We start from the raw sequence: 16,232 nt of genomic DNA, 5'->3' as shown, positions 1-16,232 counted from the left end.
ATAAAGAACAATGATTTATTAATCTATATTGCTCGTGTTAATGATATGTGAATGACAAGATTCAATTTTTCAAATGAAAAAGATACAATAATCTAAGTAGAAATAAAGGTTCATGGGCATCTTTAACCTTTCCTTACAAGCTAGTTTTTTTAAAGGTAAATTCTAGCCATAGATGCTACCACGTCAACTATGGAATCAAATGAAACATTTCAAATATGGAATTGGTATAAATACTTGAAAGAGTGGATACATGTTTGTTGATATAGAAATCTGGTCAAGCTATGTAGCGACCAGACAACCACGCCAAAACTTAAATTTGTTGTTAATAGGGAGACGGTTCTATGCTACTTCCTCACTATCGAACAAATTCCTGCGCCCTCGAGTACTTTCTCCAAGAACACCTACGTTTATAACAACTAGTTAGGAGATGCTGAGGTTTTTCCGGCGTAAACCCTCCGACGCGCAAGTGAGCGATATGGGTCTACTTGGAAAAACTCGTGACATGATTCACGTGACTTAATTACAGCTACTCTGAATGAAAAAAAGGTTTAATTTCAGAAAACAAGAAAGATAGAGAAGATAAAATTGTGAATAGAGAGAGTATGAGAAAATTAAGTAAAAAGTTATCCAAACCCTTACCTCCGTTCTCTAAAGCTTTAATATCCAACCAAAATTATGGGCCTCCTCTCTCCCCCAACACCATTGTTAGGTTAGTCACATAATCGTGGGAGAGTAGGCAGCGTAACTACTGGTGAGTGGGCTTCATGCTCGAATTCTTTGGAGGAAACCCATGGGTTGACCTTTAACCAAGTCTTCGTTTTGACTTAATTCTAGTCTCTTCTCGCACTTCCTCGAGCCGACTTTGCTCATGTGACCAGCACACACCTCATCGGGGATAATCTTTCTCGATGAGTCATTTTAGGCCGAGGGGAGCACATTTTGCTCATGTGTGCCTGATCATGATGTTTTTCACCCCAAAATAGATGTTTAAGCAAATTGATTCACAGCAAAAATGAGTTGGGTGAAAATGACACCTATCACGTTCTTTTTTTAAAAAAAAATCAATATACAAATATGTTTTTTAAAATATATAAGATTTGATGGAGTTTAACTGTTCCCTCTTTATTGCTTTTGCTTCCACATGATGAAACTTTCCCATATACAACAATTTAGATTTAACAAAGTAGAAAGTTTTCAAATGTGATTGCGTTATATACAGGAGAGTTGATGTAGTGCACAATCGGATGAGTGGCATGTTTTCATTGGTTGAGATATGGGCCCACAACATACTCTATAAGAACTCGTTGCGCGTCCTGTAATATTCCATGCCGCTGGCAAGTGGGTTTTTTCACTAGTTTATAAGTCACATGCTCACCTAAGTAGATGTGTTTTGGGTTGTAAAGTTCAATAACAAAATCATTTAGGGTGGTGTGTACAAGGCGATTGCCTATGCCACCAATGCCCCAAATCCCTAAAGCGTAAACATCTTTCGACTCAACACCTAACAGAGATTCAATTTCCTCAACTTTTGATTCCACTCCAACCAGGTGGTTTTTGTTATAACACTTCATCCAGTCTCTTCAAAATGTGATTAACAACTTCCTTTATAAGTTCCGATTCAGGCCTAGCAAATACATAAAATTATCACCAGTAACTTCAAATAGGAGGGATTTGCAGCAACTATGAAAAAAAGGAAATTGCCAGTTTTCTATTGAAATTAATTTATACCACTTATTTTTTTTTTCATAGAGATAATTTTGTAAAATGATGGTACCAAGAGAGCTATCAAATTTTATAAAAATAATCAGAATAAGTAGTATTTATTAATTTGTGTAAGGGAATTTACAATCTCCCTATAAATTAATAACTCTTAAATTACAGGAATATTCTATATGTGGGAGATTTTTTTTTTTTTCATAATGGTATATGAGTGAGAGATTGAAATTGCTTAAAAAAAGACAGAATGCCATTAATTTTGTTAAATATATTGTAAACTTCTGGGGCTTTTGTTATTAATTCTGCAAAAATATATGGGCTCAAAAGTGGGGAAATTCAAGAAGTCTAGAATCTGATGCCTAAAAAAAGTGTAGTTATGTAACTAAAAGAGTGCTGCGTGAAATCTATTTACAGTGTTAAATATTAGTATGCGAAATTAAAAATAACTTTTCACCTGATGATCTGAGAATGAAAGCCAGACAGACTGGCTGCTGCCTTCAAAGCATTCCTCCAAGTCTGCAGCTTCTCTGAATCCTCCTTAAATCTTTCTTCAAGCTTCGAAAATGAAATCCCAAAAGACCCCGTTTGGTTTCTCACGTCTGATGGATCAACCAGATAGAAAACCGGAATCATAATCTGTCCATACTCTCTCTTGCACTCGAGGATCTTCTCAAGTTCATCGAGACACGATCTAGAAGAGGCATAGCCTTCAGAGAAAAGGATAACTGAAATGGCTGATGCTTCAATTGCATTCAAAAGTGACTCTGAAATTTCATCTCCTCTATTCAATTGGTCGTCAATGAAAGTTTGGATATTTTGTCGAGAAAGAGCCGAATAGAGATGACTAGTAAAGTTGTCACGGGTGTCATCTCCTCTGAAACTAACAAAAACATCATATTTCTTGTTGTTTCGAGAAGAAGAAGCCATAATTAACAGAAACAGTTGGATTAATTAGCGAGAGATTTTGATGGCATGAAAACTATTATTGAATCAATTTGCGTGACTCTGTAGAATAAATCGATGCTATGAACCTCCCTTGAAGTTCCGTGATAATTTTTCAATGTCATCTCATTGTCCAAGCACAGTGGACTGTACGATGACTGAAATTACTTTGTGGACTTTTAGCTGAAATTTCCACATGAACACCATACTTTCAACACACGACTTTTGTGCTTTCGTACTCATAAGTCATAACCATATATGAATGGAAAGTAAATACTCTATCCTAAAGATGTTTCTATTATATAGTTATTTCCTAAATTATAATGTCTAATCCATTTATTCATTTTGACTTATAAGAACAAAAATGTCAAATAACCATGTTTATTTTTTAAAAATTATAAAAAAACAAATAAGATGTCACTTAATTTTCAGATATTAAAAAAATAAACATATTATTTAGACATTTATGTTAAGACTTCACCTAAATTCAGGCCTATTCAAATTTTAGATTAAAAAAAAAATGCTACCTTAGTACTCTTTTGATTCTCTCGAGTAGTGATGAAAATTAATTTTATTTGATTTTCTATGTTGGACTAGGCTTCAATTGTATAATATTGTACTTATGTTTGAAAATCTTTTAAACAATTATAAAAATCGAAATTATCTACCAAACAAACATTCTATTTCAACTACTAGACTTATTTGACCCATAAATTAAATAATGGATGGTGCGTTCGGTTAGTTATCAATAAAATCGATCTAGAAACTGATGTAGTTAAAAAAGGCATTATTTGTTATCATACTAGTAGCAGAAGTAAATATGTGAAATAAAATATTGGAAATATATTCCTGGGGAATAATAATTGTGGCTAATTGGAGACATAATTGATGAAACTTTATAGGTACAAAGAATAATAATCATCATAATAATAATAGTAAATTTTAAGAATTGACAGTGCTGCAAGACACAATGTTGCTTTCCTCAAGACGTTAGTTACTCTCTCCTCCAATTGAGTGACATATATGAGTGAAGCAAATGTGTCTCCATGATATAATGAAGTGCTTGTTTTATTTGCCTGTATTATGCTCTAATAAAAGCAAACCTAAATACCCTTGTATGTTGTAAGCTTACGAAAAATTAATATATTGTTCCTACAAAAAAAATAATATATTAGAGATTTGATGCATAAAATATAGATTTATTATGCAGAAATTCGTTTTAGGAAAGAGGGATTAAAATAAAAAAGAAAAAAAGAGTGGTGCAAGAAGATATATGGATCAAAAAATGGCGTAACTTCTATTTATAGAAAATGTTGCGACTTTTATTTATAGATAATCATGCGCTCCTTCATTTGGGTTGTTACCTTTTATGACACCCTCTATCCATGGTTATTGGATTAAAATTTAAATTAAATCATCACTGGTCCAAGATAAACCATCATCATTTCAAAAAAAAATACAGCACCATGAATAGATACATCTTTAAAAGAAAAAAAAGATACATTTTTCTTGTATATGACAATATTTAGTTAGATGTATTTTACAATAAGACACCTTTTAAGGCACGCCATTTGTTTTGAGAATATTCCAACATAAATTATATCCCTCTCTCTTATAACAATATTTTGCAAATGATACAGAGCCACCATGAGTTCAAAAATAATTGAATAACATTGCTTGCGTCAATGATATTGTTGGGTCCGTTTAGTATAACTTTTAAATAGAGCTTATTTAAATAGACATTTTGTCAGTAGAACTTTTATAAATAGAGTTACTAAAAAGAAATTTAATTATTTGGTTGTCACTGAAAACTTTTATCACAAATTATAAATTTAATTTAATAGACAAGTTTTTTAAAGTTATGTTATGAAAAAAATGAAATAAGATTGTAAAAAAAAAGAATATTTTAAACATTTTAACATTTTAAACATATACTCCTGAAAGCCTAAAGTTTAAGCTTTTATTAGTAGAGGCAAAATATCTTATTTAGTCTTTAAAAGTGGTACTAAAAAATAACTAAATAACAATAAAAAAATTTAAAAAGAACTTATAAGATTAAGGTCCCGTTTGGTATTGGGGTTGAAGTTCAATAACCTGCTTATTTCATAATTTTTGACAAAAATAATGTTTGCTAAATTTTGTAAAAGTAACTTATTTCATAATTTTCTCTATTTTATCAACAGCTTTTAAAAGTAGATAGGTGGTTACTTTTCATAAGCAGCTTATTCAATATGCTACAACACTTTTTGAAAATTCCTATTACAATCCTAGTATTTTAATAAAAAGACAATTATATCTTACTTATTTATAAACCCTAATATATAAATCATTAGATATCATATTACCGCCATAATTTAGTTATCGTCGTAACCACGTACATTTTCTTCAGTTTTTGTCCAATAAGTTCATATTGTAATTCCATAACTATGGCTTTTAAAGTTTAATCTATATATATTTATATTTTTTTATACCTAATTTTTATCTAGTAAGTTCATATTTTTTTCCTATATATTTTTTTCTTTATCCATAATTTTCTTCTATATCCGTGTCGTTAATTGAGTTTTTGAATGCAATTTTACCTGTTTAAGAAGAAAAGGTATGTCTAAATAATTTATTAAACATACTCTAAAAGTAAAAGGCAATTTAAACTTATATTTATTTTTGTTATCATATAATAAAGCATCACTTTCATAATAAAATTTATCAAACACATGTACTCTACTTTTTAAACTCATAGCATTTGCAACAATACAGTTTATCAAACACCAAGCTATTTTTTTTAATCAACAGCTTATTTCATCTATACAATATAAGTAGTTTATTTCATCAGCCTTCGCAATTCCAAACTGACCCTAAGTAAAGACTTATTAGATAAACTACATCCAACCAGCACATAATCATTGCATATAAGATGGGGGAGAAGGCGCTCATTAGCGCGACTGGGCTGGATTAGGCTGGGCCTACTATAAGAATGTGTTGCTGGAATTATCAGCCACCGTTCTTGTCTTGCAATTACAGCCCGAATGGCAATTGTTCTTCAACTTCTTCGAAGAAGAATTACTTAGAATTGGCAGATGATGAGCTGTTTCACGAATGCGAAATGGACACGTTCATATTGTCGGGACCAGGCGGTCAGCACCAGAACAAGCGCGAATCGGCCGTTCGTCTCAAGCACGTACCGACCGGCGTCATAGTGCAGGCCGCCGGAGACCGATTGCAGCACAAGAATCGCGCGTCAGCCTTGTCGCGCCTCCGCACTCTTTTGGCCCTCAAAGTGAGGAGCAGCGTGAATCTTGATGTGTACTCGCTGTTGCAACAACTTTTTCAGATCCCTCCTCCTAAGTCTAATATTAGAAGTTCTGAAGTTGGTCTACAAATTGGACCTAACAATCCTAAATTTGCTTTGGTATTACTCTATTCACTCTTGCTTCGTCTTTTGTTTAATTAAAATTTAAGCCTAATAGTAATGATTTTTTTTTCTTCCTTTTTTAACTATAGGGAATGCAAGCTCTGCTTGATCTAATTTTCACGGTGAAGGGATTTGCCGCATCTTAGGTTTCTTTGACCATCTTTTATCATAATCTTTAATATAAGTTTTATTTTAGTATTTTATTATTATGATATATAGCGTCTAAATTATTCCAATAAACATGAGTTATTGTATCTAATAATTTAGGTATTTAATTTTGTAACTTATAATATGATATTTTTAAATAAAATCTAATTATTATTTTCACTACTTTTATGTGTAAATAATATAAAATTGACATCCCAATAATTGATATGAGTATCATGCCAGAAAGATACTATATTTAGTTTAATTAAAGATTAAAACTCTACTAATAAAGTAGTATTAAAAACAATGACTTTGGTATAAAACTAGAAAAATATTAAAGTAAATTCTTCTCAGTTTTACCTTATAAGAGTAAAATAGTAAATTGTGCCAAAGCAATCTTTGTAGTCAAATATAATAAAAAAATTGAGTCACAAAAAAATAAATTAAAATAGATTTAATTAATTAATCCTCTAAAGCTCTCCTATACTTGAAGATTTTAAAAAATAGTGTATATTTTTATAATTATTTTTTAAAAAAATGAGATGGGTTTGCAAAACTTATTGGGTGGAGACACCATGACATGGAGTATTTTAGTAAAGAACTTGATATTCGTTTCAGGCAGATTATTTTGATTTTTGAGGAATATCAGTAAAATTTTCATATAATAGTGGAATAAGCCTCATAAATAAATAAATAAAAAGATTTGTCATGGTCAGTCTCATGGAGGTAGAACCAGGGAAGGAGCAGGCCTGGTTATCTGGTGCTTCAGATAAGCCAGCTGGGTTTCCACATACCATGGAGGCATGGGGTGGAGGCCATATAAGAATAGAAGATGCCATAGTCCTCGTAGAATTTTAAAAAATTTTTTAGGGTTTTTAAATAAAATATGAAAAGTTAGTGTAAAATGTCCATACTAGCCCTTGCACAATAAATGTATAAAGTTTATATATTAGATAATATTGTAATTTTACTGTTAGGCCCACTAATGATAGCATAAAAAAATAAGAAACAAATTAGCCAAGTCCACTAAAGCCCACTAAGCCACTAATATATAATAACATAAAAGTTGGAATTTTAAATTTAGCCCCCGTAGAATTTTCCCCAAGCTCCGCCCCTGGCCCTGGCTATGCATGTTCCCGAGCCAGAAGTTGGATCTTCCCCGCACCTACTTCGTCAATTGCTTGACCTTTAGTGATTTTTCTTGCAAACTTGAGTGAGGCTCACTGATACATCTAATATTGGATTTCTTGGATGAAGTTGTTCAGAAGCCAACTGTGCTTATAGGTAATTCTGTTGGAAGCCTAGCTTGTGTTATTGCTGCCTCAGGTATACTTATTTTAACTTCTTCTTCTTCATCTTGCTCACAAAGAAACACTTGCACCTAATTAGCCTTTTTGGTATCTATATTTTGCAGTAAACCTACTATATTTTCTACCATAAGAATCCAGTCAAACACTTGTTCGAGGGCTTGTTCTGTTGAATTGTGATGGTGGCATGAACAACAAGGCAATTGTTGATGATTGGAGAATGAAACTAGTGTAACCATTGCTTTGGTTCCCTGATTTTTTGTTGAAACAAAGGCCAATTACTTATGCAATCTTTGAGTGTGTGAAACAAAGTTGTTCTCTTCTCTCTATTCAGTCCATTGTTCATTATCCTAAAACACTAGAGCCAAAACTAAAAAACTCCACGTGTGTATATATTCGTGCTGCAGGGTAACACAGAGCAATATTTTACTGTCCATCTATGGAAATAAGGAATCTGTGGATGAAACACTGGTAGATGTACTAATATTCTCCACTTATGTGCCATTTTAACCTCTTACAAAAATGGCTACTCAGAATTCATGAATTGACCTCATAATTGCAGAACATACGAGAACCCGCCAATGATGACGGGGCACTTGATGCATTTGTTTCGATTGCGAGAGGCTCACCAGGGCCGAACCCAGTGCAACTGATGCCATCAATCTATATACATGTACTAGTCTTATGGGGTAATGAGGATCCATTCACCCCCCTCGATGGACCTGTTGGTGAATACTTCTCATCTCCTCCTTCTTAACTCTCAGTTGTGAAGTTAATTGCATTGGAAGGAGTAGGAAATTGCCCCCATGACGACAGGCCTGAGTTGGTCCATGAAAAGCTGCTTCCTTGGTTGGCTGAAACATTTAATTTCTGAGAAATTTACTTTCTCATCAGCAAGTATCGATGCATTATATATTATTCCTATTGTAAAAAGACAAACAACTCTTGCACTTATATTGTATGGATCAATTCTTCTTCAACCACTTGAATACCTTTTGGCACCGAAAGGAATGTAGGAGAAACTGATCCCAGACAAGTTGTAGAAGCTCCAAATTGATTTAAGAAATCTATCAAATTATTCTATAAAAAGTTAAATTTTGCACAATAATAAAGAACAATGATTTAATATCTATATTGCTTATGTTAATGATAAGTGAATGATAGGATTCAATTTTTCACATGAAAAAGATACAGTAATCTAAATAGAAATATAAGTTCATGGGCATCTTTAATCCTTTCCTTACAAGCTAGTTTTTTAAAGCTAAATTCTAGCCATAGATGATACCATGTCAACTATAGAATTAAATACACCATTCTGAATATGAAATTGGTGTAGATACTTGAAAAAGTGGATACATGTTTAAGCAAATGGATTCACAACACAAATGAGTTGAGTGCAAATGACACCTGTCCTGTTCTTTTTTTTTAATTGGTAGACAAATATGTTTTTTTCAAATATATAAGATTTGATGGTGTTTTAACTGTTCCCACTTTATGGCTTTTGCTTCTACATGATGAAACTTTCCCACATACAATAATTTAGACTTAAGAAAGTAGAAAATTTCAAATGTGATTGCATTATATACATAAGCGTTGATTTAGTGCACAACATGATGAGTGGCATGTTTTCATTGGCATCGATATGGGACCACAACATTACTCCACCAATAAGAACTTGCCGCGCGTCTTATAATATCCCACATCGCTAGCGAGTGAGTTTTTTTTACTGGTTTATATGTCATGTACTCTTCTAACCAAATAGATGTGTTTTGAGTTATTGTGTGCACAATGCAGGAAAGAAGGCCAATAATTTTGGAATTTTACATTATAAATCATGTGATTTTCATATGTTAAACTCTTCATCTAATAAGGTAATGTTCTATGCTCTAGTGTGAATTTGTGTTGCTTGCACCAAATCCCTCGAAGGTAATTGCATGCACCTGATTCCTCCAAAGTTATTACATGAATGTTTTGTTCCAAGAACTGATTTTAGCATTTTCTCCTATTATTAATAGTTATCCCTCGAATGTTTTGTTACTGACACAACGGTTTGCTAGATGTCGCTCTAACTTGCGTTCTCACGAAGAGAAAAAAAAAGGTATAACAAATTCTGAATTAGAATTTGAAACGAGAAAACTCAAATTTTGATTGAAGATTGGATGATTTTTACAATGGATTTAGCACATATTTATAGTACTCATACTCAACTCTACCTACTACATTCCACTCAATAAAACACACCAACTGTAATCCACTAATAACACTCAACACACCAGCTGTAATCCACTAATAACACTTAATAAAACACACCAACTATAATCCACTAATAACACTCATCACACCAACTGTAATCCACTATTTGGGCCCTCATATTTTATGCTGCATCAGTTTCTCCCCCTCTTAAAGACAACTCGTCCTTGAGTTAGTCAAGGAATTTGTTCTGGACCATGATACTCGTACAAATCTTGAACATTGAAAGTGTTAGAAATGGCATATTGTTCGGGGAGATCGATGATATAGGCATTATCATTAATCTTTTGAAGGATGCGAAAGGGACCAATTTTCTTCTGTTTGAGCTTATCGTATTCTCATACAAGAACTCGTTCTTTGCGCAGATGTACCATGACATAATCACCCACTTTATATGACTTGAATCTTCTGTGCTTGTCAGCAATGGCCTTGTATTTTGCGGTAGATTCTTCCAACTTATTTTTTACCTCTCCATGTACATCGATCACTTTATCGATTAGATGATTAGCAATGACGCTCATTCCAGGAAGCTTTGGTAAAGGAACCCAGTCTAAAGTGTGCAATGGAGGATGAATATAAACAACTTCAAATGGAGATTTACCACTAGAACGATTAGGCACATTGTTGTAAGCAAATTCAGCTTGTGGTAAAACATTCTCCCATTGTCTTGGGTTTTCTTTAACCAAGCATTGCAAGATATTACCCAGTGTGCGATTGGTGACTTCAGTCTGCCCATCCGTTTGTGGATGATAAGTGCTACTAAATTGTAAAGTTGTATCAAGTCTTTTCCATAAAGTACGCCAAAAATGACTAAGAAATTTGCTATCTCGATCAGAAACTATTGTCTTTGGCAATCCATGTAGACGAACAATTTATCGAAAGAATAGTTGGGCAATGTAGGTAGCATCCGAAGTTTTCCTGCATGGAATAAAATGAGCCATTGTAGAAAAACGATCTACCACAACAAAGATAGAATCTAAACCTTTCTGTGTTCGTGGTAATCCTAAAATGAAATTCATGGACAAGTCTTCCCAATGTGCATTTGGAATAGGAAGTGGCATGTATAACCCAGTATTCTGAGCTTGTCCTTTTGCAGTCTAGCATGTATAACAACGTTTGAAAAATTTCTCAATATCATGTTTGAGATGAGGCCATAAATATCAAACTTCTACCAATGAAATGGTTTTGTCACGTCCCATGTGACCCCCTAAACCTCCAGCTTGTAGCTCTTGAATGATGTGTTCTCTTAGTGATCCTCATGGAATACATAGACGATCTTCAAAGATTAAAAATTCATCATGTAATTGGTGTTTACTTGCAACTCCGCTAGTGCACTTTTGCCATTCTTCATGAAAATCCTCGTCATCTGCATACAAAATTTTCAAATAATCAAAACCAATTATTTCATTATGAGCACTAGTCAATAACATAACTCGACGACTCAGTGCATCAACGACTTTGTTCAATTGGCCTGACTTGTGTTTGAGAGAGAAAGTGAACTTCTGAATATAGGCAATCCATCTCGCATGCATTCGATTGGCTTTAGAGGAATTGTTGAGATACTTGAGAGCTTGATGATTCGTGTGTATGATGAATTCTTTTTGAATTAGATATGGCTCCCATTATTGCAAAGTGCGAACAATTGCATATAATTCTTGCTCATATGTTGACCATTTCTTTCTGGCTCCGCTGAGCTTCTCACTGAAAAAGGCAATTGGCTTCATTTCTTGAGATAGAACAGCTCCAATTCCCACTCCAGAAGCATCATAATCGACTTTAAAAATCTTGTTAAAGTCAGAAAGTGTAAGCACTGGTGCATTTGTAAGCTTCTCCTTCAAGACCGTAAAGCTTTGTTCTGTTGTTTTTGTCCAAACAAATTGTTTTTGCTTTAAACAGTCTGTAAGTGGTGCAGCTATGGTGCTGAAGTCCTTCACAAATCGTCTGTAAAAGGTTGCAAGACCATGAAAGCTTCGAACATCTGAAATTGTCTTCAGTGTCGGCCATTCTCGAATAGCTTTCACATTTTCTTGATCGACTTTGATTCCGTCTGAACTCACAACAAAGCCCAAAAAAATTAAGTTGTCTTTCATAAAGCTACATTTTTTAAGATTGGCATACAACTTGTTCTTTCGTAACACCTCAAATACTTCCTTCAAATGTTGAATATGATCTTCTCGCTATGGCTGTAAATTAAGATGTCATCAAAATAAACAACAAAATTTCCAATGAAATGTTGAAATACCTGATTCATTAACCTCATGAAAGTGCTTGGAGCATTCGATAGACCAAAGGGCATAACTAGCCACTCGTACAGACCCTCATGAGTTTTAAACGATGTTTTCCACTCATCACCAGGGCAAATCCGAATTTGATGGTACCCACTCCGCAGATCAATGTTAGAAAATAATTTTGATCCTCCTAATCTGTCAAGCACGTTATCTTTATCGAGGAATAGGAAAACGATATCATACCGTAATCTTATTGATGGCTCGACTATCTATGCACATTCTCCAGCTTCCATCTTTCTTTGGAGTCAGGAGTGTGGGTACAGCTACATGGCTCATACTTTCTTGAACCAGGCCTTTCTTGAGAAGATCCTCAACTTGTTCATCCAGAATCTCATATTCTTTAGGACTCATGCGGTAGTGTGGTAAGTTTGGTAAGTTTGCTCCAGGAATAAGATCAATGTGGTGCTGGATATCTCTAAGTGGAGGTAATCCAATTGGTAATTCATCGGGAACAACATCAGTGAATTCTACCAATAAAGGTTGAATTGAATCTGGTACACTTTGTGAGATAAGAACATCTTTGGGCACCAAAAGAAGGTTGTTCCTGGTCTTTGAGCATGTTGGAGTGTTAGAATGCTTCATTGAGGCCAGAATAAACTTCATGTTGTCTTTATAAAATGTATAAGTATTATTTTTGCCATTATGCACTGTATTTAAATCAAATTGCCAAGGACGACCAAATAACATATGACAAGCATCCATATCAACAACATCACACATTACCTCGTCTTTATACTAACCGATAAAGAAAGGAACACGACATTGTTCGGTCACCTTTGTCTCGCTGACATCTTTAATCCACCTAATGCGGTATGGAAATGGGTGTGATTGAGTTGGTAATTACAATTTATCTACCATGGTCTTGGATACTATGTTCTCACTACTTTCACGATCAATGATAAGATCACATACCCGTTGGTTGACTGTGCACCGTGTTTTCAAGATGTTATGTCGTTGAATGCTCTCATCTTTCTTCGGGGTATAGATTAGTCGTCTTATTACTAATGATACTCCTTCATCTTCATAGGTGAATTCCTTCAATGCGTCTTCTTTTTCATACTCATCATCCTCCGGATACTCCTCTTCTTCAACGTCATCATCATGTGTGGCCAAGTTGACCAGTTTACTTTGTCGACACTGAATAGAGTAATGACCCGTCTGACCACAACGATAACATTTGTTTCCCCTTAGGACTGCATAGGGATTAGTTGATTTGGATTTGTTCACTGGTTCATTTTGTAATCGTCCCGCCGGTTGGTTCTGGGAGAAATTTGGCCTAGGCATTTCTTCACGTGGTCTGGTTATTGTCTTTCGTTTATTCCAATCAGGCTTTTGTGGTGGTGTAGAAGATTGTGAAGAAACCTGAATACGGGTGCCTCTTTTGTTCAGTTGTGCTTCAATCTTCAAGGCCAGTTGAATTGCACTAGACAGAGTGTGATGCGACTGCTTGAATACTTCATCTTGAATATTGGTGCAAAGTCCATCAATGAACCTCGAAATCTTTTGATTTTCAGTCTTACGAACATCCACGCATGCAACAAGCTTGTGAAATTCTGTAACATACTCATGTACTATTCGGTTGGCTTGCCGACAATGTTGATACCGACTGAAAAGTGTCTGCTCATAATCTGGAGGAAGAAAATGGTCAATCATTAATTTTCTCATGCGTTGCCAAGTTCGAACTTTGTGCTTTCCTTGTCGAATTCGTGTTGTTTGTAATTGATCCCACCAAGCAAGCGCACCTCCTTTGAGTCGATAGGCCACCAATTTGACTTTCATGTGCTCTTCAGTCTCCCAATAGTCAAAGAATTTTTCAACTTTAGCTAGCCAATCAAGAAATTCCTCGATCGTGAATAGGCCATCAAATTGTGGAATTTCAATTTTCATTCGGTAGTCAATTTGCCGAGACACTTGGTTATTTTCTGGTGGCACCGGTCCTTCATCATCTTCACTAGAATCTTCGTTGAAAAGTTGATTCCGGTGAAGTCTGAGTGTGTTGTACTTTGTGCAAGTGTAAGGAATTTTTAAAAAAAATGGTGTGAGTTTTGAAAAAAAAAAAAAGGTGTTGTGCATGTGCAGGGAATTAAAAAAAAAACGTGGGTGTGTGCATCTTGTAAGGTGTATGCATGTGCAGGGAATTAAAAGAAAAAAAGGGGCAGTGAGTTTTGAAAAAAATAATAATAATAAGTGCGTTGTGTATTTTGTTGTTACACGAAATTGAAAAAAGAGAGAGAGATAGGCGTGAATCTTAAAAAAAAAAAAAGTGTGAGTGTTTTGTGCATAAATTTTGAGAGTTGTGGGTGTTTTATTAAAAGAGAAAAAAAACTGTAAAAAGAAAAAAAGGAGGCGTGAGTAAAAAAAAAAAAGGTGTGTGAATGAAACGTGAGGGTGGAGAGAAGTATTGGGAATTGTAAGGTGTAAAGAGTAATGTGTGTGTGAGTGGGGAAGAGAGATTACACAAGAGTGAAAAAAAAAATATTGTGTGATAAAAAAAAGAAAAAGGTTTGAGTGCGAGTTTAGATTTTTTTTCCAGAAAAGGGATAGAATTTAGGAGGAATAATTGCGAGTGAAAAAAAATTAATTAACAAAAAGAGAGGTTTTTTTGGGTAGTTTATTCTATAATTAAAAAAAAATCAGAATTGTGTTAGTTTTGTTTTGTATGTATATTTGTTTATTTACTTGAATTGTGAAAAAAAAAGAAAAAAGAAGCAAAAAAAAGCAAAGAAAAAACAAAGAAGAAAAAAAGAAGAAAAAAAGAAAAAAAATGTCAGACGAAGAATCCAACAAGCTATGGGTACATTCGCAACAAAAGAATCAGTTGTTGCACTTGAAACTAGATTACAAAATTTAGAAGTCATGCTTACGAATTTAACTCAACACTTCCTTGGCGGGCAAAACAATAATTTCCAACAACAAAGGCGAGTTGAAGTTGGAGCAGAACCAACACAGCCCAATATTCCTCAAGGAAATTTAATACCCACTCATCTCTTTTTTTTTTTTCTCCTTACTTTTCTCTCTCCCCACGTCTCTCTTTTTTTTTTTTTTTTTAATACTCCCTTCACAAAGCACAAAACACACTTTTTTTTTTTTTAATTCAATGCACAAAACCTCACGGAGTTCACACACAAGCCTCGAACTTGTCACTTCTCCTCACGTCTCTCTTTTTTTTTTTTTTTTTTTTTTGATACTACAAAGCACAAAACACACACCCTCTCTTTTTTTCTTTTTTTTTGTTCAATATGCACACTTCACAAAATACACACACTCACGTTGCTTTTTCTTTTCGACTCACACACTTTTTTTTTTTTAAATCTATGCACAAGACACAAGATGCAATATGCTCACGCCTTTGATTTTTTTTTTTGGCGAAGTGGAGATAGGTGGTTTGGATATTGCGAAGTGGTGGTAAATACAGTGGCGGCGGCTAGGTCTAGGGTTTCAATTTGATTTTTTTTTTGTTTAATGGAAAATGGTGATGGAGAATGGATGGATACGAAAGATATGGCTACCAGGAAAGCTCCGCCTGATACAGAGGAAGGTTCTGATACCAATTGACGCAGCGGTTTGCTAGATGTCGCTCTAACTTGTGTTTTCACGAAGAGAAAAAAAATGTATAACAAATTCTGAATTAGAATTTCAAATGAGAAAACTCAAATTTTGATTGAAGATTGGATGATTTTTGCAATGGATTTAGCACATATTTATAGTACTCATACACAGCTCCACCTATTACATTTCACTCAATAAAACACACCAACTGTAATCCACTAATAACACTCAACACACCAGCTGTAATCCACTGATAGCACTTAATAAAACACACCAAGTATAATCCACTAATAAATCACACCAACTGTAATCCACTATTTGGGCCCTCATGTTTTATGCTGCATCAGTTACAATAAAAATACATGCATGAAAATATCAGTCTTCTTAGTTACAGTTGAAACATCTGCTTGGATCTTCCATTGAATTCGTAGAATCTGGGGTGTGAAGTAAATGGATCCCACATTTTTTCACCCCGCAGCATTGGCACTCCAAAGGTGGAAAAACATTAAAGTGAACTGCCTCAGGAATGCAATTGCATTTCCAAAAACCATTGAAATCCTCTTCACAGAACAGATAGTACCCCAAATGCAAGTGATCTGATTCTACATAATTAACTCTGCTCTG

General features: G+C 34.3%; 2 protein-coding genes and 1 pseudogene across 2 annotated transcripts; 2 read left to right on the top strand and 1 right to left on the bottom strand.

Annotated features, from left to right (window-relative positions):
* Window positions 1–2,166: 2,166 nt before the first annotated feature.
* On the bottom strand, window positions 2,167–2,643 carry LOC18049626 (putative disease resistance protein At4g11170). The gene has a single exon (XM_024187204.1). It carries the CDS (start codon window positions 2,641–2,643, stop codon window positions 2,167–2,169), a length of 477 nt encoding a protein of 158 aa, XP_024042972.1.
* A 2,986-nt stretch (window positions 2,644–5,629) lies between these two features.
* LOC112099745 (peptide chain release factor 2-like) lies at window positions 5,630–6,213 on the top strand. Its single transcript, XM_024187203.1, has 2 exons — window positions 5,630–6,064; window positions 6,157–6,213. The coding sequence occupies exons 1-2, from the start codon at window positions 5,630–5,632 to the stop codon at window positions 6,211–6,213; spliced, it is 492 nt and encodes a 163-aa protein (XP_024042971.1).
* A 709-nt stretch (window positions 6,214–6,922) lies between these two features.
* LOC18049625 lies at window positions 6,923–8,395 on the top strand (annotated as a pseudogene).
* The last annotated feature ends 7,837 nt before the right edge of the window (window positions 8,396–16,232 follow it).

The sequence above is a fragment of the Citrus clementina genome, unplaced genomic scaffold (assembly GCF_000493195.1).
Source record: "Citrus clementina cultivar Clemenules unplaced genomic scaffold, Citrus_clementina_v1.0 scaffold_3, whole genome shotgun sequence".
In the NCBI taxonomy this organism is placed as follows: Eukaryota; Viridiplantae; Streptophyta; class Magnoliopsida; order Sapindales; family Rutaceae; genus Citrus; species Citrus x clementina.
The sequence above is the reverse complement of the archived record's forward strand: the minus strand, read 5'-3'. Positions and strand labels throughout refer to the sequence as shown.

What these genes read in the sequence shown, in the direction of transcription:
- LOC112099745 (XM_024187203.1), top strand. Translation starts at nt 5,630, where the DNA reads ATGTGTTGCTGGAATTATCAGCCACCGTTCTTGTCTTGCAATTACAGC. An exon ending in ACAATCCTAAATTTGCTTTG is followed by an intron (nt 6,065 to 6,156) that starts GTATTACTCTAT and finishes TTTTAACTATAG; the next exon opens with GGAATGCAAGCTCTGCTTGA.
- LOC18049626 (XM_024187204.1), bottom strand. Translation starts at nt 2,643, where the DNA reads ATGGCTTCTTCTTCTCGAAACAACAAGAAATATGATGTTTTTGTTAGT.